This window comes from Microtus ochrogaster, unplaced genomic scaffold, assembly GCF_000317375.1.
Source record: "Microtus ochrogaster isolate Prairie Vole_2 unplaced genomic scaffold, MicOch1.0 UNK92, whole genome shotgun sequence".
NCBI classification, from domain to species: domain Eukaryota; kingdom Metazoa; phylum Chordata; class Mammalia; order Rodentia; family Cricetidae; genus Microtus; species Microtus ochrogaster.
In genome coordinates, this window is record NW_004949190.1 from 759,404 (window position 1) to 786,600 (window position 27,197).

Sequence of the window (27,197 nt, forward strand, 5' to 3'; positions counted from 1 at the left end):
CAGTGTTTCGGTTTCTCAGGAAATTCGGGATCAACCTGAACCTGTATTTTGTATCTTTTAATATTACAAGACAAAAGAATTTCCAAACAAGTACCTTTAGTTACTTTAGAACTGGAAGCCATCCTCAAACCTGTCCATCAGAAATAGCCCAAGAAAATTATTTCAATTTCACATTCTTGTTTCCCATGCTAGATCTACTGAATCAAACTTCACCATGTACACTGAGGCTTATAGAATCACCTAGAAATCTAAACCAAAGCATGATTATGCTAACTGGTCAACTGGACTATAACAGTAACTAGTACTGATTGTTGCATTATCCACTTCATTATTTACTCTATAATGAGATACATGAGCCCTCAAATACATAAAGCTAAGTATCATCATTGATGTAAACAGTAGGGTAGTTTGAAAATGGTTTTAAAGCATTCATTAATCTACTTCGTTTAATAACATCAAATCACAACCTTTTCAAAAAGAAAAAATCTTTGTGATATAATTAAAAATCTTTGTGATACAATTAGAACTTTTTTTTCTGATTTGATAGTGCCTCCAAGCTTTGGATTTCTTGCACTCAAACCAAGTGATCCATAGAGACATAAAGAGTGACAATATTCTCCTCGGGATGGATGGTTCTGTCAAACTGAGTACGTATTTTGATTCAGATATTTCAGAAAATATCAAGGAATTTCTACTGTCCAACTGTCTACCTTGAGAAGATAATGTTTTCTGAAAGTGATTTATTTGAAAGTAGTTAGAGCTTAATTTGAATTAAAGAACTTGTCTGATAGTCTGTTCCTATAGATTATGACCAGGTGTTTTTTGGAATTAATATTTCAGAATGTCTAGTAGTATCCAGAATGAATGGATAGCAAATAACTAACTAGAAAATGGAAAACTTCTGTAAATAGATGTGAAGGTATTAGGAGGGAATGATATAGAATTCTACTAAAATGGTATTCCCATTTGTCAATTGATTCAGACCCCTTTAAAATCAGTAGTAGCTGAGGGATTGGGTCATGATCAAGATGTGAGCAAAGCATTGGCAAATGTTCATTATCACATTTAAGGAAGGTTCGGCCACATGGAAAAATAAACTATTGCAAAAAAATAATTATTTGGGCTCATTTTAATAGACTTTTCTTCTCTACAGCTGATTTTGGGTTCTGTGCTCAAATCACTCCTGAGCAAAGTAAACGAAGCACTATGGTGGGAACTCCCTACTGGATGGCACCTGAGGTGGTAACTCGGAAAGCTTATGGTCCAAAAGTTGATATCTGGTCTCTGGGGATCATGGCCATTGAAATGGTGGAAGGTGAACCTCCTTACCTTAATGAAAACCCACTCAGGGTAAGTCAGGAAAATTCATGTACTTTCTGCCCCCCCAAAAAAGAGGGAAGAAAAAATACCATGATTCCCCAAATTGGTCAGAACTCGAACTTTCTTGGAACAAGCAACACAGAGACACTGAGTTATGATTTATAAATTGCTCTGACTTTAAAGTACCTTGTTCTCAGTCTCTCTAACAAAAGTCTTCAATATTATTTAATAGACAGCTTCCTACTATAAAACTGTAGAAAAGGATGTGGGAAGAAAGGGTGGTTTTTTTTTTTTTTTGGTTTTTTCAAGACAGGGTTTCTCTGTGGCTTTGAAGCCTGTCCTAGAACTAGCTCTGTAGGCCAGGCTGGTCTCGATCTCACAGAGATCTGCCTGCCTCTGCCTCCCGAGTGCTGGGATTTAAGGCGTGTGCCACCATCGCCCAGCAAGAAAGGGTGTTTTATCATGTGCTCTTGTTTCATAATTACTTTAACAAAGTAAAACAATACATTTCCTGAAGCAGTTATCATTTTTAAGTTGAATTTTTTTCTTTGTTGTCAGTAATGATTCATTGAGCAAGAATAGTTTGGTTGACATTGAATGCGACAGAAATAGACATAGCTTCAGCCTGATGAAATCACAAGCTTAATTAGAAGTTTGTCAAATAGAAGATGAATGGAAATTATCTGGGTTAGAGAACTCTGTTTATACTACATAATTGGAGGGTTGATCCTCAAATGGTTCAGTTACCTCTGAAAAGAAAAAATAAGTAAATAAAACCTTCCAACTCATACCTTAACCCTAATGGCTTTATTCAGATATGTGTAGTTGATCGTTGGGTAAAGTCAAATACAAAAGAAGCACTTGCTTATTGTAGATGTAAGTCAAAAGCTATTGAGTTATATATAACTTCACAGTAAAGCAAAAGTCATATCTCATATGCATAAAGGACATGAGATTGTTGCTAAATGAAAATAAGCACAAATTCAAATCTGTTCTTAAAATTCACACACAACAGTTCTAAAATCTATGTCATTATTATGATGAGTCTAATACTGTGTTTTATCCTTTGTACACAAAACCCATTGCCCTTGATCATCAGTTAAGTGTATTCTCAATATGTTTGCAAATTCCATATTCAAACCAGATACATGTGGCTTTCTATACATGTCAAGAAATCTGGGAAGTAAATGTCTAATTGTTTTTGCAGTTGAAAATTGGTTTTTTGAAATTGAGTGTCATGTTGCCAAAACAGAGGGAGAGGCCTCCTCTAATCCTCAATTATTTTGATTCCACCCTGGAACTTGGCTGTTGATCTGTCCCTACACGGATTAGAAAGCAACAGATATGAGTGAGCTGTGTGCATAGATTAGCTGGCTGCAGGGCTGAGTGGGAAAGAAGGGGCATTTTCCCAGCACTTGTGGGTCAGCCCTCCATGTGTTTATCAAGTCCACCCCTGACCTGTTGGACAGTGCATCAGGATAACTACAAAGGTGTTTCTTTACTGTTTAACTACCTTCGCCCATTAAGAAACAGCGGTGGAAGAACACATCAGGTCTGTTGTTTCTATGAGTTTCCTCCCTTAAGTCTTTGAACTTTAGAGGCACTAAATGGATTACAGAAGGCTTTCTGCCTTCTGCTGAGTAACTTACAACCTGCAGAATTTAAGGATTGAATATGGCTATGTAAGGCAACTGGTCTCAGTAATGCATTTATTGCTCTCTTCAGTTCCTTAGTCATAATTTCTGTCTCTTTAGCAAGACTGCTAATTACTAGGAAAAAGGTAAACAAGTTTTAACCTCCATAGGCACTTTCTAGCCTGAGATTGGAACTCATAATTATAGCTTGTCTCTTAAAATCCATAGCCTTCTATCAAAACAAGTAATTGTAAATTAATAAACCACATAGTTCAGGAAGCCTCCATTAAGACTGTCACAAAAAGACCCGCTGGAAAGTCCACCTTGTTGAATTGCACTGACAAGGACTGACTGTAACCTTGTGCCCTATTCTCTTTATGTGATTGGCCTCTGGTTAATTAATCAGTCAGTCCATGTTGAGCCAGCCTGATTCTGAAGCTCTTTTCTTCTAGACACCAGAAATACTTTTAAGCTTTATTGTAACTCTTCTATCCTGACCTATCTGGCCTTATTTGGGACTTGAAAAGAGTATTCATTGAACCCAGGGGAAGACTGCAGACTGAAAGATACAGGGTGACACTATAGGGAGCTCACTTTTTCATTGATTCTGGGAACCTGACACAGTGTTGGGAACTAGAAAACCATGCAACTTTAGGAGAGGCAGGAAAGAGCACTCACTTTTTTTCTTGAAAATTATCCCAATCTACCACCAGTTCACCATTTGTAGACTTTGAAACAGGTGAAAGTAAAGGGGGGAAAGGAGTTAAAATAATACTATAAAGAGTGGCATGCACTTGTGGGGGGGCAAAAACACCCAGTTAAGTACTCAAGGTACTTAAGTATGTCCTGGCTATGTAACTTAAACGCTCTGGACATTTTGAAAAGTCACTTAAAACCCTTATAAACCTGTTTCCTTTCTGTGAAGAGGGATAATATCCATCTTGCTGAATCTACATGAAAATTAGGTGAATGATATATGTAAATAATTTAGCTCCATGTTTAATTCATTGTAGAAAATATATGTGTAAGTTTATAAACATGAACAGAAAAGAAAGCAAAGGGAGAGAAGATATTTAAAGTTATTTTTGCTCATTCAATGGATTCACCGTGCCCCACCTATTACCCGACTCCCATGGAGTGGAGGATTCTGTACAGTTTAATATAAATACCAGGAAAGGTCATATTAAACAGAACAGGTTCCAAGTGAAGTCTCAGGCTGTGCATTACAAAGTTGCTTGCATTTCACAGTGGCTTCTGTTTTTGTTATGCTTGATTCAGTTGAGCAAATTGTCTGCAATATTGACTGCTAATATACATTTGATACAAAAATTGACTGCTTCTTTTGGCCAGTAATAAAAATATTGAAAATTTTAAAATGTAAATAAATTGACCTAATTTGCTCATGAAATACTTTTAAAAGATCAGAGAGTTATTAGCTGTATTGATGTTGTGGTATTGGCAACTCTTCTAGAGACAGAGAGGAGACTGCCTTCTTATTGTCCTCCTCACTGTCCAGTGCCTTAAGTGTACAATTAACTTAATTGGCCTTGAACATGTTTTTCTGTCACCCATGAGCAATGTTATGCAGTCTCTAATAAATAAGTGCCTCATTCCTTCTGTTTGCCAAAGTAACTGGAGCTTAAACCAAATCCATCTTTCTCTGTGAATATGCACATCAAACACTGATCTTTTTTGTTGATACCACTTTTCTGCTAATGGATGATACATTTTGTTAAAAGTTGTGATCATAAAGACCTGATTCTAATGAGATAGTTATTTCTATCTACCAAACCAGACTTTCATTTGTTTTCCTAAATCAACACAAAGAGAGTATCTTTCTTTTAAAAATTATGTTTACCCTCACACATAGTAAGTTTGTTCTTTATCAAGCTGTGATGAATTTTGGTTCTCATGAAATGTCTCTGTGATGTCCACTTGAAGTCCATACAGAACCTGTTATAATCCCATTTTATGTTTTTATGTGTCACTTTCTAGCCCCCCTTTAAGTGTTTGCTTTATGCCTTTGTTTTAAGCATTAGTGGGGCTGTATCAAGTACTGATCCACTGAAATCTACTTTCTGCTTCCAGTGCTCAAAGCAGCCTGTGATATAGTGTGTGAACCACACACCCTACTTGTGTTTCTTGTGCTTTTATATCGGAGTCCTCTGTGGTGATTAAAAGCTAATAACATTGGATTCTATCCCTTAGGAAAAACTGGAAACTAGAACTAGGCCAAAAGTGAATCTATATGGCAAGACCTTAGTAGAGCACTGTTTACAGTAAGAAGCATTCCTTCATCTTTGTTTGAGCACAGTTGCTTAACCAGGAAAACACATTCTGCTCATACTGTCCATTTCATTTAAGAAATCATAGATAAGAGCATCAAAGCCTAGTTGAAATCTTGTTCACTTATCCTCGTTTTCAGACTTAGCACTGTAGAAGGAGCTGCAGGCCGCTTCCCGCCTCCCAGCTCCCGGCCACTGGCTAGCTTTACCCAAAATAATTACACGGAAACCGTATTCTTTTAAACACTGCCTGGCCCATTAGTTCCACCCTCTTATTGGCTAACTCTCACATCTTGATTAACCCATTTCTATTAATGTGTGTAGCATCATGAAGTGGTAGCTTACTGGGAAGATTCTAACCACCGTCTGTCTTGGGTAGGAGAATCATGGCGACTGTCTGACTCAGCTCCTCTCTCCCAGCATTCTGTTCAGTCTACTCCGCCTACCTAATTTTCTGTCCTATCAAAGGCCAAGGCAGTTTCTTTATTAACCAATGAAAGTAACAGACAGATAACCCTCCTCCATCATAGCACTATATATCTTAGCTTCTTTTCTAGTGCTGTGATAAAAAATACCCCGACAAGAGCAATATAAGGCAGAAAATGTTTAAATTCAGAATCTCAGGTTACAGTCTATCATTATGGGGAAGTCAACAGACAGTAGAAACTTGAAGTGTCCAGTTTCAATATATCTACAGTCAAGATTAAAGGACAGTGAATTAATAACTATATGCTAGTGTTCAGCTAGCTTTTCTCATTTTTCTACAATACGGTGTGCAGGTCTTTCCACACCAGTTATTGGAATAAAGAAAATCCATGCACAGAGGTCAACCAAATCTAGACAACCCCTCATTGAGACTCTTCCCAGGTGCTTCTGGATTATATCAAGTTAGCAGTTCAAACTATCACATTATCAAAAAGGAGCAATATTAGTTAAGTATACATCTCCATGATATAACTTTCTTGAATGAATTTTTGTCTTCTGTAATCGGAGTTTGTATTTAAAATAAGCCAGCAGCTGAGTGCCTAGCATATACTGGAACATAAGGTAACCATGGGTGTGACTGTATGTGGCTCAGTGCATTGCCTCTATGACTGCGAAGAAAGAAGGGTAACAACTCAAGTAAAGGCCTGCTGCCACATTAAGAGACTTCCTCTGTTCCTCTTTACTGGCTCTTAAAGTACTACACAAATGTCAGATTTCTTACTTTTTCTCTTATAACCGGAGCAGGTATGTCTTAAGACCATTATGCAAAATGAGAGAAGCCCTAGTGCCTGAACAACAGCAACTAAGGGCCAAACTGCATCTTGTTCCCTCCAACCACTGGAACCTGTGCTGTGGATTGGAATGTCTGGGTTTGATGGTGCGTGCTCATTTGGAATTAAAGTCAGACATAAACTTCCTGAACACCAGAGAAGCAAGCATACTTTGGTAGCACTCAGTCAATATTGTTTTGAATGTATTTCAGGGAGAGCTGGGAGCATTCCCTTCTTTTTCCATAAGCTGCTGTGGAACAGCAAACTTTATTGATGGGTTGTTGAGACTCCTCTTCCTTTGAAGGCTTAACCTATGCCTAAAAGTAGGGGGAGAGTTGGGATAACTACAAGTAAAATAATTATAGAATAGTAGCAGCATTTCTTTTTAATAAGAGAAAAATTGCCTGTCAAAAGATAGGAAACCCTTAAGAATCATTGCTTGTGAAGAATTCAACATAGGAAAGTGGGACTTGGCCATGTGAAAGCTGCAAGTTTCCTTTAGATTAAACAGAAGCAGACAGTTCAAACTTGTGAGTTATGACCCAGAAGAAAGCCAAGGGGGAAACTGATTCCATAGCAAACTAAAACCCAAGAAGCTAACCAGGCATAGAAAAGGGAATGTTTTAAAATGTGGTGATCAAGAAACCATTGTTGGCCCAGAGAGATTCCCATAGCCTGTGACTTTTCTTATCATTCCTCAGAGTACTTACAAGCAAGGATGTTTTGGGTATAGCCCAGGGCCACATATGCCTATTCCTCTAATAAGTACCATACCATTGGCTAAGGAATTAAGGCTGTCAAAATCAAAGATCATTGTTAAGAAACGAATCTTGGGTTGTGGTTGTACATTTACCCATGGAAATATCCACTCATAAGTTCTATCTTATGGCTTTTGAAATATGAATTCACCAAGAAAATCAGAGTTTTCCTGAAATTGAAGATTACTTCTGACTTTTGTTTTTGTTTTGATTTATGTCCTTTCTAACTTGGTCACATTATCATTTTAGAAAACCATTTGCACTCTGATAAGAAGATACCTAGAAAGTTCTTAGCTGAGCCTCTTGGCACACCACCACATTATCTTCATCAAGGCAGTTTATACCAGGGAAAAGCCAGAGTTTAAACCAGTAGTTCTCTACCTTCCTAATGCTGTGACCCTTTAATACATTTCCTCAGGTTGTGGTGACTTCCAACCAAAAAATATTTTGTTGCTACTTCATAACTTTAATTTTGCTACTGTTATGAATCATATGATATCTGATATGTGATCACCAAAAAGGTTTTGACCCACAGGTTGAAAACCTCTGGTTTCAATCTTATTGTTCTGGTTCATGAAAATGTAGCTTGGAAAGAGAATAGAGTGTGAGGAAATGCTGATTCCTAGGTAGAAATGTTGGTCGACCTTATTTCTGAGAATGTGGATCATTGGGCACATACAAAATGAAGAATAATGTAGTGTATTTTAATAAATAATGCTTGCCTGGGTGTAGGGATAAGCCCAGCCCATTAGGGGGCGTGTTCGCCTCGGGCTAATGTTTACATATAAATCTGGCTAGCGTGAGCCCACTGCCTCTTCTGTTTTCCTGTTCTCCGCGGAACCTGTGGTTCTGTAAGTCTATTTCCCCATTAAAGCTGTATATATTATTTAAAAAAAAAGAAAAAAGAACTGACCTTACCTCTTCGTCATGCCTTTTACATCTCTTCCATTTCTTTTCTCTCTTTTTGGTGATAGAAAGAAGGAATTACTTCATCCTCTAAGGGCTACATTCACTAGCACTCCTCATCAAGGAGATGCTGATGAATGGGACACAACCAGAAAAAGAGCATTTTGTCATCTCTACCAACTTTATTGATTATGTGAATCAAAGAGTGACTTCTATTCTAAGGCCTATCAGTCAGGAATCTATTAGCTTGTATAGGTTACTTCTTTTTTTTTTAATAGGTTACTACTTGCTATGAATCTATTTCCTTCTTGCTTTAGATTATTACAGTTTGACTAACCTGCTGCCTTCCTGATATGAACTACAAAGCTCTAAAATCGAGTGGAATTTTTTGGGCTAGTGTAGGGAGCAAAACGGAGGGCACCTGCCAGGGATCTTGATTCCACTGGAATATATCCTCTTTAATTCGCTTTCTGTATTTGACTATCAAATGAGATTCACTTAAACAAAGACACAAGTTTATGGTTCTGTGTTTTCAATTCTGAGTGCTTTGGTTTTAGGTAGCTAAACATGATCCTGCCAGGAAGGTAGTAGTGTTGTTGTTAAGTGTGCTTTAGCAGAAGGAATCTTCAGAAAGCATCCCAGACACTCCTTTCTCATCACTTCCAGACTAAATCTGTCCTGTAGAATATAAAGATCAACCTACATCCCCATATCTATCTTACCGAGAAAAATATTTGATCATGGTGTAGAACATGCTGCATGTAAGACTTGGTAACCTCACACTGATATTAATCAGAAAGACCACAACAGTGATATAGCTCTTACAGGGATAAAATGATATGCAAATACACATAAATTTAAATATACCTTGAACTAGAAATTGGGCATGAGCTAATAAAATGAGCTATGTAGGAGTGTTTATTAAGAAAAGTCAATTTTTCAGTAATAGTCATTTCTCATTTTAATTTCATTTCAACTTTTAAATTTCTTGGTTAACAATAATTGTACATACTCATGGGGCAAAGTGGGGTGTTTCAGTGCACTGTTCAAATCAGGGTAATCAACATTTCCATCTCCCTATCATTTCAGAGCCAGAAAAATGGAGCAAAGCAGAATGAAGCCTAGGATACTACAGGTTCCTTTGACATCCCATATCTTCTAGCCTTTATCTTTATTTCTTTCTCATCATTCTACCAACTGCCTTCCCTCCTGTTGTCTCTTGGCACTTGCCTTGCCTTCTTTCTCCTCTTTCCTCCAGTTCTCCAGTTTCTCACTCTTCCTTGACTTCCTGTTTCCTCCAGTTCTCCAGTTTCTCACTCTTCCTTGACTTCCTGGACCATTCTCCTTTCCTACTGCTTTATGTTTTTAAATCTATATTGCTATCCTAACTCCCACTTTCAAATGTCCCATAGTTCCAAACCTTGAGTACTGCTAAGGTCCTGTAGGATTACATCATGAATGCAAGTTGCCTGCTACACGTTCCTTAACAAGAGATTAGAATGGGTCACATGGGTCGTTAGAGTCACCTGATATTTATTTTATGGCACTGGCCAATGCTTTCTGCTTGGGAAAAGGTATTCCAAAGCTAACCTAACACCTAATCAGTCAGTTCTACTTAATTATCTTTTATTATAAACCTATAAGGGAAGATATCCCTAAGTTCTTTTAAAATGGCTCCTAAGGATTAAGCAGGAGCACAACAGCTCCTCATAATTGGGAAATAGGTGAGAATTTGTATGTGAGATAATATGGAGGTAAATTAGACTGCAGTGCTATATTGCAGTATAGTGTGAAGGTGACACAAAGCATGGCATATAGTGTGTGCATATATAGTGAACTTTTGCAGGCTGGACTCTATTAACCCTTTTAGAAAAATGAGGAATGTCAGAGCCTCTCATGAAATCCATAAACACACCAGAGTAGCAATATGCTCTGGCTTTTAACCTCTCAAGTCCCAGGTCAACTAAACCACAATGTGTCAACTTGCCCATTGCCAAATCTTGCTAATAAAGCACTGAGTAGAAAATTCTAAAATGAGAAAGGAATCGGGACAGCAGGAGGTTGTAGGTCCAACCAGAATACAAGATGACTATATAAACTCCCAGTATGCATGAACACATGTACACGCACACACACACACACACACACACACACACACACACACACACACACACACAACACACTTCTCTCTTCCAGGTATGTATGTGTCCTTTGTTCTCCTTTTCCAAACTAGTAGACAATGATTGACCAAAAAGAGGTCCATTTTCTTTGTACAAGGAAAAACAGAATGAAGTATGCCAGGTGTTCAAAAACAGTATGCCCCATTTCATGCCTTCCCTTGTCTGCCTCTGCCCAGAGACTGTAATAGATGTCATGCAACAGTTAAGAGCATAGAGTCTGAATGCATACCTGAATTCAACTATTGATTTCTACATTATTAGAAGCGTGACACTGAGAAAGTTGTTATTTTTATCCCCACAGGACAGATACTTTGCCTGTCACTTGAGGATCATAATAGCCTACCTCAGGAAGTTGTCATGTGAAGTATATGAGACAACATTAATTAGTAATTCAATTTTATGTAATCATTCTTGCTATGAACATATGTTCACTGATGTTGGCATTTAGACGAGCAAACCTCTTATTACTCTTATTACATAATGATATTGTACACTCAGTATATTTTGTGTGGACTCATTTGGAAACCCACTCAATATGTATAACATAATTTCCATGGGAAAATGGACTATGAATCCCAAATGCTCAGCTTATGAAAAGATTTCTCAACCATACCCTGTCTGCTTTGTAAATTGTTTCATTATATTGCTGCTGATAATTCTTATACTTGCAAACATATTTCCCAGAAAGTCTCCTGGCTTATTTTTCAATGACTTAATGTAAACTTTATAAACTGTTATAATGAATTGAAGTCACAAACTAAAGCTTTTTAATTAAATAGTCCTATTTCAGCATTGCCTTAATGGAAATTTATGGGTTACATATGGATTGTCTTGAGACTTCTTTCGAGAAATGTGGTAACTTCCACAGTGAGGGCTTTGATATTTCTCAACTGAGGAAATTGCCAATAAGGTAAATTCAATTATTCCTCCAATTAGGCACACTGGTTTTCTCTTAGTACTTGGGTAAACTCAGTTGCACATAGGGGTAGTGAAAACTTTAATGGTCGTATGTTATTGTCAAGATAGTTATAGTTATCATTGGGACGTCTTCAATACTAGAAAATTTTAGTTATGTTTATACAGTGGAAAATAGCTACCATTTTAATTTTGCCAATCATATTTCTAATATAAATGCAATCTATAAACCATGGTTCTATCTCACCTCATTAAATGTATCGGATCTTATGATCCAATATGCTCTTGTATGACAATCTTCTCTGGTCAGCCTCAGCTACGGAGGAGAAATTTTTGAAACTGCGAAGTTTTGCAACACAATTTTTTCAAGATCCTTTTCATCTCTGGGTTTGTCTGAATGGAACACATTGTGTTCAGCTTGGTGTAGATCTCCCTCCCTTTGATAGGATGTCCTTAAATGCACCACGCATAGAGCTCTCTTATTTCTCCTTTTGTGAGTAGTGGTAGTCAATGTGATCACACTTTTTTATCAACTCTAAAATTGTGTTTTTCATTCTTTGTTTTTATCTTCTTATAATTTAACATAGTACTTAATGTTCTAAACTTTAATATTTTGTGTATTAATTTGTTATATTCCCAGAGTAGCTAAATTCATAAACTTTGACATTTATTATACAACAATATATCTTTTTAAATATCTATTTTTAGCAAATGAGTACAAAATTCAGAGATGATCATAGATGGTATAGTTTCTCCTTTCCTTGGGTTCACAGTCCTGGAGTAATGACAGATCTGTATTTAATCAGTACAACCAAATGCATTGTAAAAATAGACTTGTGGACTCTTGAAGCTCAGAGGAGGAGGAGGGCAACTGTCCTCATTGTTTCAGATTGAGGAAAACATGGTCTTTGATGCTAAAGCACAAAACAGTCCTCTGAAAACTTGGATGGTTGAACACTGCATCTACCTGAGAGAGATGCCAAAGACTGAAGAGGAAATACCATTTTTGTTTGTTCCCCAAAGTCAAGTAACAGTTTACCATATACAAGATGAAGAAAGAAGAAGAGGAAACTGAGAAAGAGTGTTTCCTATTCAGGATTAAGCAACAAATTGGTGTAACTAATATGTGAGCTTTGGTTAGTATGTATGGGTGGGAGAGGGAAGAGAAAGTCCCTAGAGGGAGAATAGAACAGACAAAAGCTGACGAAGGAAGAAGAAAGCAAATATACCATATATCATGCCTATCCTTAAATGTCTTGTGGACCAGTGGTATATTTATATTTATATAAACAAGTATATTTATCCCTTTGTTCCAATTAAGTGTTGTTTAGAATGATAAATAGGAAGAAAAGCAAAACTCCTTTGACCAATCATTATACATGTGAATATAGGATCCTAAAATCTCTACTATCTCTTCACTTTCTCCTTTCTCTCTCAAATGCTCTTGGGGAGGAATCTGGGGCAACACCATTTAAACCCTGCATCTTTGGACAATAGGAGGCCACTAAGAACTTTTAAAAAGATAAATGAGTGACAAGATAAAAAATGAGGAAGATGGAATTTTTAAGGGGAGGGGGTAGGCTTAAGAACAAAAAGGTTCAAATAAGGAAAATCAATTAGGACAGTATTAAAGCTGTCTGAGAATAGTCCTGATCCTAAGCAAAGATAGTGGTGATAGAAGGAAGTAGAGGACTGTGAAAGCCATAGCTACATGCTGCATTGGTAGAACCTAGGAAAATAGCTGTTGAATGTTGTGAGGTTGGGGTGTGAGGCAAGAGATCACAGAGATGATCCCATTCTTTCTTGCTTACACTAGAAGCAGCTAAGTAGCCACACAATTCTCTTGTCCAGTTTCTAATAACCTACTCATTTTTCTTGAATTTTCAGTGACTCTTTAAAAGTGGCACATGAGCACTCACGTGCAGATTTATTTTCCCCAGTCAGCTTCAGCTGAGACTTGCCTTTGCTGGTAAACCCTTTCTTGTTGTCATTGTTGTGTTGGCTACAACTGTATTTGTCTCATTAACAAGGCAGAGGGCAGCAATTTTCATTTTTATGAAGACAGCCCCCAGCTCATGCACAGGATGTGTTCCAAAAGTTCCTTTTTAAGTTAATTATTTGGAACCTAGAATGCATTTCCCCATAGAAACAGCCTTATACATAGTGATTAGGCTCCCAGGCTAGTCCACAAAGGCCAGCTTAGTCCATAATGTAACTGAGTGTATGGATTTTGACAAAGGAAATTAGGTAGAAATAATACTGTTGCAAATAAAATATAAACAATAATTTGAAAAGAAGTAGTTTGAGAGTTTTGTTTTCCTTGAAGGACAGTTCTTGATGAAGATAACATTTAATCCTAAGAGGACAAAATACAATAGATGAAAATTGGATGCTGCAGCTTTTAAAATTCATTTTAAGTAATGTTTCTGGGTAGGGAGTTAAAATGATAATAATAATCAGTATTGTGTCCCTTGTAGAAAAAAATTGAAAGTTGAAAAATATATTTTAAAAACTAAATCACCAGTAATTGTAATGCCAGAGAGAGCTACTTTTAACAAATGTCTATCTTCACTTTTTTCTTAGTATATGCAATTTTATAGGGCATGTTCATTGTACAAGGTGATAACTTTCAGAAGGGCATTTTGATTCATGTGCTAGTATGTACTTGGCTAATTCTGACCCTCATTCATCTATGCTGTTCCCCACTACTCATCCCTTCCTTTTCCTCAATGGTTCCTCTTCTACTTTCTTGTCATTGGAAATCTAGATTCTACTTATAAAAAGAAGCATAATGTTTGTCTTTCTAGGTTTGGCTTATCTTATCTCCTTTACTTCCATCCATTTTCCTAGGAATGATATTATTGTTGTCTCTTACATCGCCTTCCATAGTATTCAAGCAATAGTAGTTAAGGTACATCCAACATGAAGAACTTTTCTACAGTGGCAACTAGTATTGTTAGTGAACCAGGCTCAGAGTTGACTGCTAAACTATAAATCAATACAACCTGTGCTCAGTCCCACCTTTCAACAGAAACCATGTCCTCATTATTCTCTAAAATGGACTTTTTGAAAACATATAGAATAAATAAGAAGAAAACTGATTTATACCTGTGATTTTACTATGTGTGTGCTGAGTATATTTGAATACTTTTTTTTCCTTTTAGGCCTTATATCTGATAGCAACTAATGGAACCCCAGAACTCCAGAATCCCGAGAGACTGTCAGCTGTATTCCGTGACTTCTTAAATCGCTGTCTCGAGATGGATGTGGATAGACGAGGATCTGCCAAGGAGCTTTTGCAGGTGAAAATAAAATAGGGCAATTACAAATGGAGAGTTGAGTTGCTGTGTTGAGCTTATCCATGTCAATGTGAGACAGTAAGAGAGCTCTGTTGAGAGACAAGTATTGAGAGTTAGGCTACACATAAGAATAGACATGCATTTATTACCTGGCTGATTGATCATGTTGTCTTGCCTTTTCTCAGAAGAATTTGCATTTTAATCTATAATTCTGTTTTGTTCTTCCTGAAATCTTACTCTGTAAGGAAAAGAAAAAAAACAACTGCCTTTCTGGTATTGCTAGAATTTTTTCCAAAGCTTCATTTGTGCCTCTGGATGGTGTATGCAGGTTCTCTTGGCCAGAGGTAATTTTCTACATAACTATGCAATAATTTCCCTAATATTTGCCACTCTCATAGTTTACTGGGAAAATCCCTTTTGCATGTGATGCCAAATGGCAGACACCAGCTTGCCTGGATGAGTACCAACCAGTGGAGAGTGCCTCTGTATCCATTGTCCTTTTCGTGGCTCTCAGGACCAATTTATATGATGATAATTGAGGCCTTTCACCTCCCAAACTCTTTATGTATAAAATCTCATTCAGATATCACAAATATGTGTGGGAGTTGTTGTTGTCCTATTTTGCAGATGTGGAAATAAAGGCTCACACAAGTCTTGGAAGGCAAAGAGCTCTAATTTGAGCCTAGAATTGCCCAGTTTTCCACCACACATGAAATGAAAACTCATGTAGATTTTGAAAAGATGTATTTATTTGACAAAGCAGCACATTTGCAGGATTGCACAAACAATTTTACTGCTAGGGACCTTTCTTTCAGGACGAATATAAACAACTGCTTGCTTTCTCTGTGACTTGCATACATAAGGCTAAACAAAAGATGCAATATTGGTGTGCAGAATGCTAATCATAGATTCATGGTGTTCTTGCCTACTTCCTTGCATGAAAAATTCTGTTCCAATTGCTTCTAGCATTCTTCGAGAAACAAGGACCCACATCTGGGGGAAAGATTCTTGACCCCTCTGCACAGGTACCTTATTTAGAGGTACTGGAAAGGATGCACCATTGCAACACCCCTTTCCTGCTACCTGTGAGCATTTTCCAGATCATCATAGGGTCATAAAATATCAAATCTGTAATGACCCTTTGTTAATCTTCTAATGAGTTCCCACATCATAGATACAAAACATGAACTTGTAAATGCTTCAATTCCACTTCTTTTTAAACCTGTCACCACATATATATCCCTGTACTGATATATCTCAAACCATTTTTCCAAGGATGACAAAGATAAAGGATCATGAATGTAACCACACAGATAAACAGAGCATACAGTCAATTATCTTTCATTGTTCTGACTCCAAAGCTCCTGTAACTTATGTCACACAAAAAAACTTTGTTGTAGAACTTTTACTATATCTTTCAAAACGTTGAATTAAAAATGACCAACAAACATTTTAGAGCAGAGGTTCTCAACCTGTGGGTCACAATATGAAGATATTCTGCATACTGAATATTTACACTAGGATTCATAACAGAAGCAAAATTTCAATTATGAAATAGTAATGAAAATAATTTTATGGTAGGGGGTGTCCCACAATATGAAGAACTGTATTAAAGGGCCGCAGCACTAGGAAGGTTGAGAAGCACTGCCCTAGTAAAAATATCCAGCAGACAATGGAAAAGTAGGACAGAAGGGCAGGGAAGACAGCAGGGAAAGTTATAATGGAATACCTTTATAAAGCTAATGTTGGGTTGACAATGTGACAAAAAATGAGATCGATAAGAAATGAAGTAGCAAAAGAAGCTAATGAGAGCTGTGTTATAGTGAGTGAGAGGTAGGGAGGTAAAGGATGCAAAGAAGATAATCAGAAGGCCCCTGCCCGGAAAAAACCCACACTAGGGGAAGACCTGCAGTAGTAGAATGTCACAGTCCTACAAAGAAGCAAATGTTCGAAAGAAGGAAGAGATTGGCTTGCATCAGCTCTTGTAGATGAGCCAAGAGAAGTGGTGGAGACACAGCTATTGGGTTTGGCAACTAGGGAGCCAAGGGTTTCAGAGTAAAATTGATTTTGATGTTCAGTTGAAGCTAATTTTTCAAGCCTGAGAGCAGCTCCAGCACCATTCATCAGCTTTAGAAATGTAGAGTCTGGCCATTACTGAGTGAAATTTTCCAAGCTCCATACTGAAGAGTTTCTAGCCGTGCCAAATAAGTTTCCATAAGATTTCTTGACATCGAAAGAAAAAAAAAATCTTGGACAAAAGTTGGCAGGGATTTTAAAAATAAAATAGTGTCCCAGTGAGTTCTCAAAACACTTTTCAGTGGAAAAAAGGGGGAGATAAATGAAGATGTAGAGCTACCATCACACAATGGCTCTCAACCTGTGGGTTGTGACCCCTTTTGGGGGTCAGATATCAGATATTTACATTATGATTCATAACAGTAGCAAAATTACAGTTAAGTAGCAACAAAATAATTTTGTGATTTGGGCTCAGCACAACATGTATTAAAGGGCTGTAGAATTAGGAAGGATGACAGCTCTTGCACTAGTGAGAAAGGAGAATTCTAGTAATTCCTCTTTTTTCATTCCTTTTACAGCATCCATTTTTAAAATTAGCCAAGCCTCTCTCCAGCCTCACTCCTCTGATTATCGCTGCAAAGGAAGCAATTAAGAACAGTAGCCGTTAGAACTGAGAGCCTTAGCCCTCACCGTCTCCCTGATGAGTAAGACTGAACTAAGATTCTGCTGCAGGAAACACGGAAGAAAAGACAGTCAAATGGGGTGGGGGTTCTTTAACTTTCAAGTAAATAGAAACTTCTTATAAGCCTTTTTCCTACTCTCTCAGACTATGTAATTTATTTGTAATCTTGGACTGCTGCCCACACAGGGCAGCAATGTTGAAGTGGCCCTTAAGTGCCCACTTCCCACCGTGAAGCAAAAGAGCCAGTAGTGAATCCCCTCATTTTGTGCATTTACTTTGAAGAAAAAGATTTCTCAAAGATGCGCACTCCCTCTTCATCATGTCGTCTTTGTTTTTAAGTTAGACAGTAGTCCCTCTCACATTCGAACCTCTTTCACAACTCCTTACCCAATGTGATGTTTTTTCACTTGCATTGTCATTAGATGTTCAGAAGAAATAAAAGATGTCAACAGTTTTTTAAAAAAGAAAAAAAAACAAAACAAAAAACAAAACAAAACAAAAATGAAAAAAAAATCGAACAAGAGCTGTGTGAAGCTGTGGACGTCCATGCCCTAATAGAGTCGCAATTTTCTATTCTTCTTCTGTAGTGGTGGCTTGGTTTGTGTACCTATTTTTCTGCATTTGTATTGGAAAAGGTTTCCTTTAAGACATTTTCCAAAAGCAGAGAAGAATCTGAGTGTTCAGGATGAGCTTGTAAAAATTGTGTCTAAGCAGAGCTCTACTTGTGAGATCCTGTCACATTTTACCAGGATGCTTCTAGTAGTGGAATTGTTGTGTAAAGCAGTTTGTTGGCCTGTGATAACAGAAAAGTGACACACACTGAAACTGTGGCGGTGCTTCTGGGTGAGTCCAGGTCCGAAACCTAGGATATCCAGATAGGGGAAACCTTACTTACACAAAGATGGAACTTTCTCTGAGAGCCAAAAGGAAGACGCAGAATTCCTTGGACAATAAGTAAACAAAGATAATAGTGAATTTAATCCTCTCTTGTGCTCCTGTAACATAAACATTGTACAATAAGCACACTGTGAGGAAATAGATTCATTAGTCAACATTCTTCATGATAAAAAATATTCATATTGACAATGTGTAACACTTAAGAATTTTTTAAAATCAAAAGATTGGAGATACAGTATTCATCTCTGTAAGAAACGGGAAGTCGGTGAAAGCAACTTCCCAGTCACCACACCTCGAAATACTTGCTGTTTCCCCTCGGTATCTCCAATCTCTTTGTTGGGATATGGTGTGTTCTATTTAGTTACTTGGGCTTTTGTCCTTTTAAAGCCTGTTCATAAAGACGTTAAAAGCTCACCAAGACAATTATTTTGATCTGTATTTGTATCTCAGAAGAACTATCTGTCCAATGGAATTCCTTTTGTGGCTTAAGGAAAATCCTAAAGTCTACTTTATTTCAATATATATACATACATATATTTATTAAAATTTGTAAGTTGATATTTTTAATCTTCTGGGAGTAGAACAACATCTGGAAGGCATCTACATAGAAAAGGATGTGCTTCTCTTCTGAGTGTATAGTCAGTTTCATGAATTCGAGAAATTTTGTTTCACTAGGCCTTTGAAAAGCCAACAACCTATGCTATACAGCATTTCTTCATTTGTAGAGATAGAGAATCTGAATAGAGTTTATATACATTCAGCAAGAGGGGAAAGAGCTCAATGGCATATGCCTTTCTCCTCTGTGAGGTACATCTGCCCATTTAACCATTCATCCATCCATTCCTTTAAATGAAATCACTGTCTCTAGAGTTTCTGCTGACCATGTAGTACATATGTTTATGTTGAGAAGATACCACTGGTGGATTCCCTATTTTCCTACGTTATAAAATTAGGGTAGGGTTTGACCCTCCCCTGAAAATATTTACCATGAAATAAAAGACAAATATGAAAAGAAAATTAAATGATTATATTAATTTCCTGTTTATTTTGCAAAGAGGTATCTGAACCTAAAATATTTAAATGTCACACCTCTCTAGTGAGAGAAAAAGAACCTTAATTTCTACTTTACCTTACTTTAAATTAAGGATTTTTTCCCACTTGTAATGCCAGGGAATTCCACAAGACACCTGGGATGCAAATACAGTTCAATTGATGGCTATGTTCTGCTAATAGAGCCCAAACCCTGGTTGGGAAGTCCAAGACATCAATTAACATCCTTTGCATGTTGTAAAGGCCTTTGTTGTTGTTGTTGTTGTTGTTGTTGTTGTTGTTGTTGCTGATTATTATTATTATTGTTGGTGTTGTTATTTTAAAAATCCTGGAGCAGTGATCCTTCAGATCACTGTCGGCAGAGAAATGGCTGTTCATATTTATGCTCTCTGTTCAGCATATTAGCAGGGAGGGGCTAGGTACCTATTTACCATCACTTTGTACAAAGATTTAACAATATGTTCCAGTAGACATTACTTGTACAAAATTATATCTATGTACATGTTCTAATTAGAGCAGCCTCTAAAGTCTCTTCCCTGTGTTGACAAGTTACATATATTTCTAGTAAGTATTAGAGAGGAACTGCTTCTCATGCCAAAATGATGCTGAAGGGTCCATATTTGGGATACTTGAACAACTAGACCTCCAGATGGTTAATAGTTGAGTCCCTTTCCTTTATTTTGTTTTGAGCTCATTTTAATCCAGGTGAGTATATCCAGTTCTTTAACGTTGCCAGTGTGCCCTGAGACATTTGTGGGCACATTTTCCAATGTTGATTCAAAAGTCCTGAGATAGGAATAGGGCAGTGGGAAAGTCAGGGAAGGGTGAGAAGCACAGTAAAGATTATTTATTTAAGAAAGAATAGAACATTAATATTGTAGCAAGGATCTGGTTCGTTGTCATAATCCCATGAAGATTTGGGGGTGACACAATCCCTCTAAATCAGTCACCATTTTGGGAAATGACTTCGTTCTTGATGATCTTGTCTATGTGTCCTTGTAAATATTTGTGCATCCATACTCCATTTTGGCTACTGGATGGCCAAGTCACATGAAAGGATTTAAATCAAGTATTTATTCTTTAATTGTGTTATTCAGGTTTCTTTCAGGCTTGTGAATTGCACCTACAGTGTTTCAGTTTAACTACCTAATCCTCACGTCTATCTCTCTTGTGAAGCACATTCCATGGCTAAAAGAAAAAGAAATATAGATTACTTCCTTTTTCTGTATATCTGTTTTGATAGTTTGAGATGTTTGTCAATAATGGATATTTCTCACCTCAAAGATTGTGTAAATATATTAATTTCCTCCATGGGTCATTTATTTCTAATGAGGCTGCCAGTTCTCAGAGAGAGTCTATGAAATCACTTTTAAATAACACGAACAGACATTATACCTATGTAAAAAGAGGTGTGCATATGGATAAAGTCTGGGAAAACAGATAATTGAAATCGGTTGTGTTAGGGTGGTGGGATTACGTGAAAACTTTTCTTTCAGAAAGTTACTTTCTTTGATATTATTATATTATTAATTTAAAAAATAAACAACAGAAAGAGAACTATAGAAACATAGAAGAGATGCCAGGAGCAATTGCCTTCTGGCCAGAGCCCAGAGCATGCAGGGCACAGATATTTCCTAGTTACAATTATTCTGTAGGCTTTATACTTGCTTAGGTACTGAGGTTGGCACATGCTCAGGTATGGCACATGCTTTCTTATGAGCTAAGGAGATGTCACTGCTAGAACTCCAAATGTATTCTGCTATAAATCAAGCTTCCTTCAGCTTTGGTATGGCATCCAGGTGTGTATTTTGTTTGCCTTAGATTGAAGAGCTGACAACTTGATTAGCCCCTTTGACAATATTTGTTTCCGGTGCCTCCTTTCTCGATTTTCTTAAAAGATTTCCAAAGTCAATTTTGGAAGAACAGAAGGATAAAATAGCTAGTTCCCACAATTTTCTTGCATAACAAGACCTAAAGTTCTTTTTTAATGGCCATAGGCAAATCCCATTGGTTTCAATAGAAATTACCATATACAATTAAACCTAACTCCAAGTTTCTTAAGAGAAATAGGATTGCCTGTCAGCATTCAGTTCCAGTCCTGTTAGTTTTGGCTTGAGGTGGTCTCCTTTGTCCTCTTGTTCTGCAGAATTATAGCTTGTACTTAGCAATTGTGGTTTTGTCAGAAAAAGAGAGACCAACCATCAAAAGAGAAGAAATTCCTTCTAACTCACCAAAGAAATTTAGGTGAGAACTTTATTAATGTATGTCATACTGTGGTAATCAAAAGCAGGCCCAACCCCCAGAATCCCACAGACTTTTACTTAGTTATTCACAATATGTCTGGAAGTCGTAACCTTGCTATCCTGGTTGAATCTCATCCTTTTCTAAGCTTATTGCAGTTAATATTCACTTAAACAAATGAAGGGTGTGTGGTATAAACATCTCCCAGTCTTGGAAGAAGAAGCCTGAAATTCAGCATTTGTAAACCGACAGTCTAATGGGCCTGGGATTTGGAATAACCTTAACACACAATACTGAACATATATTTGCATGTAGATTGGAAAGGGAATAAATAGGGCCTTGGAAATAAGGGAAATGTTTCTCTTATGAAAGAGTTTTTTTCATAAAAGACATTTTTTACTCTAGTTTTTGGTTGTTTAGCTTTTAGTTTTATCATTGCTTTTCTGCTTCACACTCCTTTAGTGATCAAATACATTGAACCCAACTTCTCATGCCTGGGAATGTCTGTTTATCATTAAACAGTATCTAACTGAATCTGCAAATGTGGGAATCGAGATGTCATCATGTGCACACCTCTGACTAGAAATACACTATCAACTTGTAGCATGTACTGCCACTTAATATCATTGAACTTGAAAGGTGAACTTACAGAGTCTAACTAGTGCCATCAGTGTCTCCATGGAAAGCTGCCATCGGGTGAATGCTGTCCTGTAATACCAACAGCATGGCTAGGACTGTGGTCACCTGATTCAGAAACAAGGAAAGGATTGATAGCAATGCTAGAAAATGAATTAGATGTAGTAGAAGGAGCCCTGCTCAGGAAAGAGACATAGATGTTGACATGGGCATTCTGCCTAACTTGCTCTGTGACCTCAAGCAAATCACATAGCTTTCTATTTACTCATCTATAAAATAGGGGTGTTGAATTAACTGCTCTTCAAGGTCTTTCCAAAAGCTCTGACACTGTGTGGAGTAACAGTTTGCCTTGCAAATTTAGCCTGCCAAGGCGATGGCAATTATCACAAGCTTGAGCCTGGATCTCTTATGTTGCAGTTACATAGAACTATGTGAGATGGAAAAAATCAAGTAAATGAAGTTAACATCACCAGAGAATGCTGATCAAACTCATGGAAACCTTCCAACTTCTTCACAATAGTTTTGTTTTTATTTTATTGTGTTTTTTTTCCACTGGATGTTCCTAGTTTTCATTTTCTATACACTGTATGTAAAGTCTGGTTTCCATTAAACTGTGGCTAGAATTTGCTACTAGAACAGAAATTCACTGTCACCTTTCATAGAAGAAAATTGTACTTGGGCCTCTCTTTTCCTATGAAACAGTGATGGGCCTGAGAGCATTGAAGTAGAAATGGCACAGGATGGCAGAACCCAAGCATTTTAATGGCTAAGACCACAGAGTGGACCTATGTACTTACAAGTTGCAAAAGTAGCAACAAAAAGGCAATTGTGTGCTTTTAGCTAACAAATTAACTATTGGGATTAAATAAAACATTTCTCCTGAAAATGCCCACAGAAATTGGCTAGTTATATGATCATGCTATTGAGAAGAAGATAAACTAGAAGTTAGTTTGGCGGATGGTCCCTACTGTCTGCCTACAGCAGAGTGCCAACCAGCCCTGGGTGTGAAATTCAAGTTCAATGTGTGTGCTTGTGTGTGGTGTGCTTTTTGGAGCCGCATATACTATCTTCATTAGTGATGGTAATATCTTTCACCATTAATGGCTTGAGTTTATAAATCTCAGTACTTCTGCAGTAGGAGCCAGATCACATGGATACTGATGTCTACTGGGATTGAACTCATAACATCCAAATAAAATAAATTGAGGAGAATCTTCATTTTCACTGTTTATTGGAGTTATATCTCATTTGGCTGTGCATTAATTTTGTCAAAATTTGTTATTTGTAAGCCCATGTGTAGTGAAATTCTTATGTAATTTTGGATTAGCGGTATTTATGGTCTTACGTTTGTTTGATTTTGAAATTATTTCTTTTGTAGACTTGCTGATGGTATGACTCCATCTGTCTGCCCTCAGCAACAGATCTCTTTGAGGATTTTAATTTCTAATGTTTTATTTTAAATTGTGGTTGAAGCAATAGAAATTTGAAATATGGATTGTGCATGACTGTGTCTTGAGTGTAAAAATATTGCAGTTTGAAACTTGGACCTAAAGTATTGCAAATAAAATGACAAACATCAATGATCTGTTGCTTCTGTCTTCTGCTGCTCTCCCACCCTGCCCTTGCTTTACTTCTTTTATGTTGGGAAGGTATCACTCTCTTTCAGACATAGAGTGGCAAGATGGCCAGCGTTTTATCAATGCAACAGATGATTCCCCCACAGAACTTTCCACTGAATTACTCAGATTCTTTCTGTGGTCTTTACATAAACTAGCTCAGAGAAATGAATGTGTACATTCAATACAGGCCAAAACCTTGGGTTTTTTTTTTTTGTTTTTTTAGACATTTTATTTATTATTTATTTATTTATTTATTTACTTACTTATTAAAGATTTCTGTCTCTTCCCTGCCACCGCCTCCCATTTCCCTCTCCCTCCCCCAATCAAGTTCCCTCCCTCGTCAGCCCAAAGAGCAATCACGGTTCCCTGCCCTGTGGGAAGTCCAAGGACCACTCACCTCCATCCAGGTCTAGTAAGGTGAGCATCCAAACTGCCTAGGCTCCCACAAAGCCAGTACGTGCAGTAGGATCAAAAACCCATTGCCATTGTTCTTGAGTTCTCAGTAGTCCTCATTGTCCACTATGTTCAGCGAGTCCGGTTTTATCCCAAAACCTTGGCAGATCCCAAAGATAGATGAAGGAAAATCACCATGAGAGTTTACATGTAGCAAACACTTGAATTTTGATTATCTTTCTGTTTGGAAATTTCTGAGCATACAATGTCATGGCCATGTTGTTCTGATTTGTCTTATTTATCTTTTTCAAAGATTCATTTTTATTCATGTGTTTATGTGTCTACATTATGTGCAGATGTGTGTCGGTGCCTATGAGGGTTAGATAAGGGCACAGGATCTCCTGGAAGCAGAGTTCCAGGCAGTTGTGAGATTCCTGATGTGGGTGCTGAGAATTGAACTCTAGTCCTCTGTAAGAGTAAAAAGCACCCTGATCTGCAGAGCCACCTCTCTGGCCCCTTCTCAATCTTATATCAATATCTTCCATTTAGTTCTGATCCATAAGTACGTGGGTGCGTGGTTATCTACTAAGGCATGTGCAAAGGAGATTGGCTCTCAAATCCTCAGCTGCCATCAACTGACAACAGCTTTTTCAATATGAATGGGGCCTTGGGGCACCTTCCTGACCCATGATGAAATTTTGACTGGCTGGATTTCATTCAGGTCTCGTTCAGATAACCATATAGTCTGTGCACTGATGTACAACAGCCATGTCTTCCAGAAGTCAGCACTTCGCAGCTCTACTCTCCATCTGCTAGTTCCTCCATTCTTTCAGCCTCTGCTTCTGTGAAGTTCAATGGGCCTTGGGTGGAGGGAGGTTAATATAAATAACCTATCAACAGCTGGGAACTCATAGTTACCTATGCTCAGCAGCTTAACCAGTCTTGTGTCTTTGTACTAACCACTACCCTCTGCAAAAAGAAGTTTCTCTGACCGCAGTTGAGAAGATCACAGATCTATGGCTAGAAACACAAATGTTTAGAATTGCAGGCTAACAGCATGACCATTTGACAAAACAGTAACAGTAGGTTCCTTCAAGAGTCTATGATCGCCTTAGTCAGAATCTTTTGACCAGATTTACAGTTCAAGGCATGATATCCTTCCAGTGAAGAGACCACATGCCCAATCAGAAATCAGTCTATGAACTCCAACACCTACATATGACTATTGCATCAGTGGGGCCACTTTGCCAGCAGGTCGGTATTGTAGACACAATGTCCACCACTGAGGAAAACCACTGATGCCTTTGTCTCTCAAGAACCTGTACTCAGAAAGCAGACTTTCTAACACTGTGCAAGCTAGCCAACTTGGAAAGAATTTTTGTCAAGTTTGAGGTTAATCTCTCTATCCCTTGCATCCAAAGTAAGTGTTATCTTCAGCAAAAGGGTCTTACCATCTACATATGGTGCACAACCAACAATGGCAGTATCCTGTGTTTTTTGGGTGTCCTGGGTCTTTCAGACCAATAACTGATAAAGCGCAGCTTATATCAGTCACACGAAGTTTTCCTCTAATAATCCACATATTCTTGGAGCAACATTACCCACAATGTAGAATACTACTGTTCAACTACACACACACACACACACACACACACACACACACACACGGAAAATCACTATATATAGTGTGTATATATATATGTGTATGCAGATATGTGTATATGTATAATTTGTTTACAAACTAGTGGATTTCTATAAGGCTTCATGTATTCTTGGCTAACCCACCCCCTACATTCCCTTCTCCCTAACTCCCCTATTCCCACTTAAATTTTTAACTGTGAGTATAACTTCCCTCTTCTTTAATATCACTTGTGTTCTACTATCCCTTTTCGTTACAATTTTTCTTGGGTTGGAATTCAGATAAAACCACTTTAATATTCCATCTCACTTAAAGAAGTATGGTTTGAATCATTAATCTAACTGACCAATTCTGGCCTAGATGTGGAGAAAGTAGAAGTCTTTATACACTATTGGTAAAAATATAAAGCAGTGAAGATACTGGGAAAGTCATCTTGGAGGTTTCTTGAAAGCTAGAAACAGAACTACCACATGGCCCATCTGTATTCTTCTTAGCAAATGATCAAAGGACTATATAACACCACAGAAATACTTGCACATCAATGGTTCATTCACAAAAGCTAGGAAACAGAAACAGCAAAGATGACCAACAACTGATGAATGCTTAAGGAAAACGTGGTACGTATTCACTGTGGAATATGACTTAACAGTAAATGAAAAATGAGATTATAAAATTTGTAGGTAAAGGAATAGAACTATAAAAATATACTGAGTGAAGTCATGCATGTTCAGAAAAACTAGTCATTTATTCTCCCTCATATGTGGATCCTAGTTTTAAATCCTTTGTATGTTTAGCCTGAAATATATGTGAAAGTCAGGAAACTAGAAGCTGGTTATCTTAGAGAAAGGGTATAATAAAATACAGGTAAAATAGAAGTTAAGGAGAGCACTGTGGACAGATTTCTTCAAACATGGAGGAAGGTAAGATGAAGAAATGGGGTGTTGGCAGAAGGCCTAACCAAAAGGAAAGGTGCATGAAAAAATAGAGAAATGATTTTTATGAGTTAAAGTTAAAAAAATTTTCCAAAATCAATGTAAATTTTCTTTACATCAAAAATTGGAGAGATAAGACAAAAACAGTGGTTAATAGATTCTCATGCAGCTTTAGTACTATTAGTCTGTACACTGGAACTCTAGCCCTCTCCAATGCTCTCACATCCTATTGAAATAGAGTGGGTTCTAATATACAAATTATGGCTGTAATGTTTATTCTCAGAGGCATCATTAGCTGCCAGACAATTAGTTGGTATCTATTGCCATCTATTGATATACCACATATATGTTAAATGCCACCACAATTAATGCCATCAGCTAATCCTGAGCCAATATCAAATGCATGTCACTCTAGTCATCTGTTATATATATATATATATACATATATATATATATATGTATGTATAATGATATACATATAACATATGATTATATATATATTTAGGATGCTGGGGTAAACCATTCATTTGCATCATTAT

General features: G+C 37.3%; 1 protein-coding gene across 11 annotated transcripts in view; it reads left to right on the plus strand.

Annotated features, from left to right (window-relative positions):
• Positions 1–23,652, plus strand: part of Pak3 (p21 (RAC1) activated kinase 3) — a 285,220-nt gene extending 261,568 nt beyond the window's left edge. For all 11 annotated transcript variants that reach the window (XM_026777965.1, XM_026777964.1, XM_026777962.1 and 8 more), the window contains 4 exons: positions 548–647; positions 1,154–1,350; positions 14,419–14,556; positions 17,148–23,652. In XM_026777965.1, the coding sequence (XP_026633766.1) occupies positions 548–647; positions 1,154–1,350; positions 14,419–14,556; positions 17,148–17,237 (525 nt within the window). In that variant the 3' untranslated portion in view covers positions 17,238–23,652. The remainder of the gene's footprint in view (positions 1–547; positions 648–1,153; positions 1,351–14,418; positions 14,557–17,147) is intronic.
• The last annotated feature ends 3,545 nt before the right edge of the window (positions 23,653–27,197 follow it).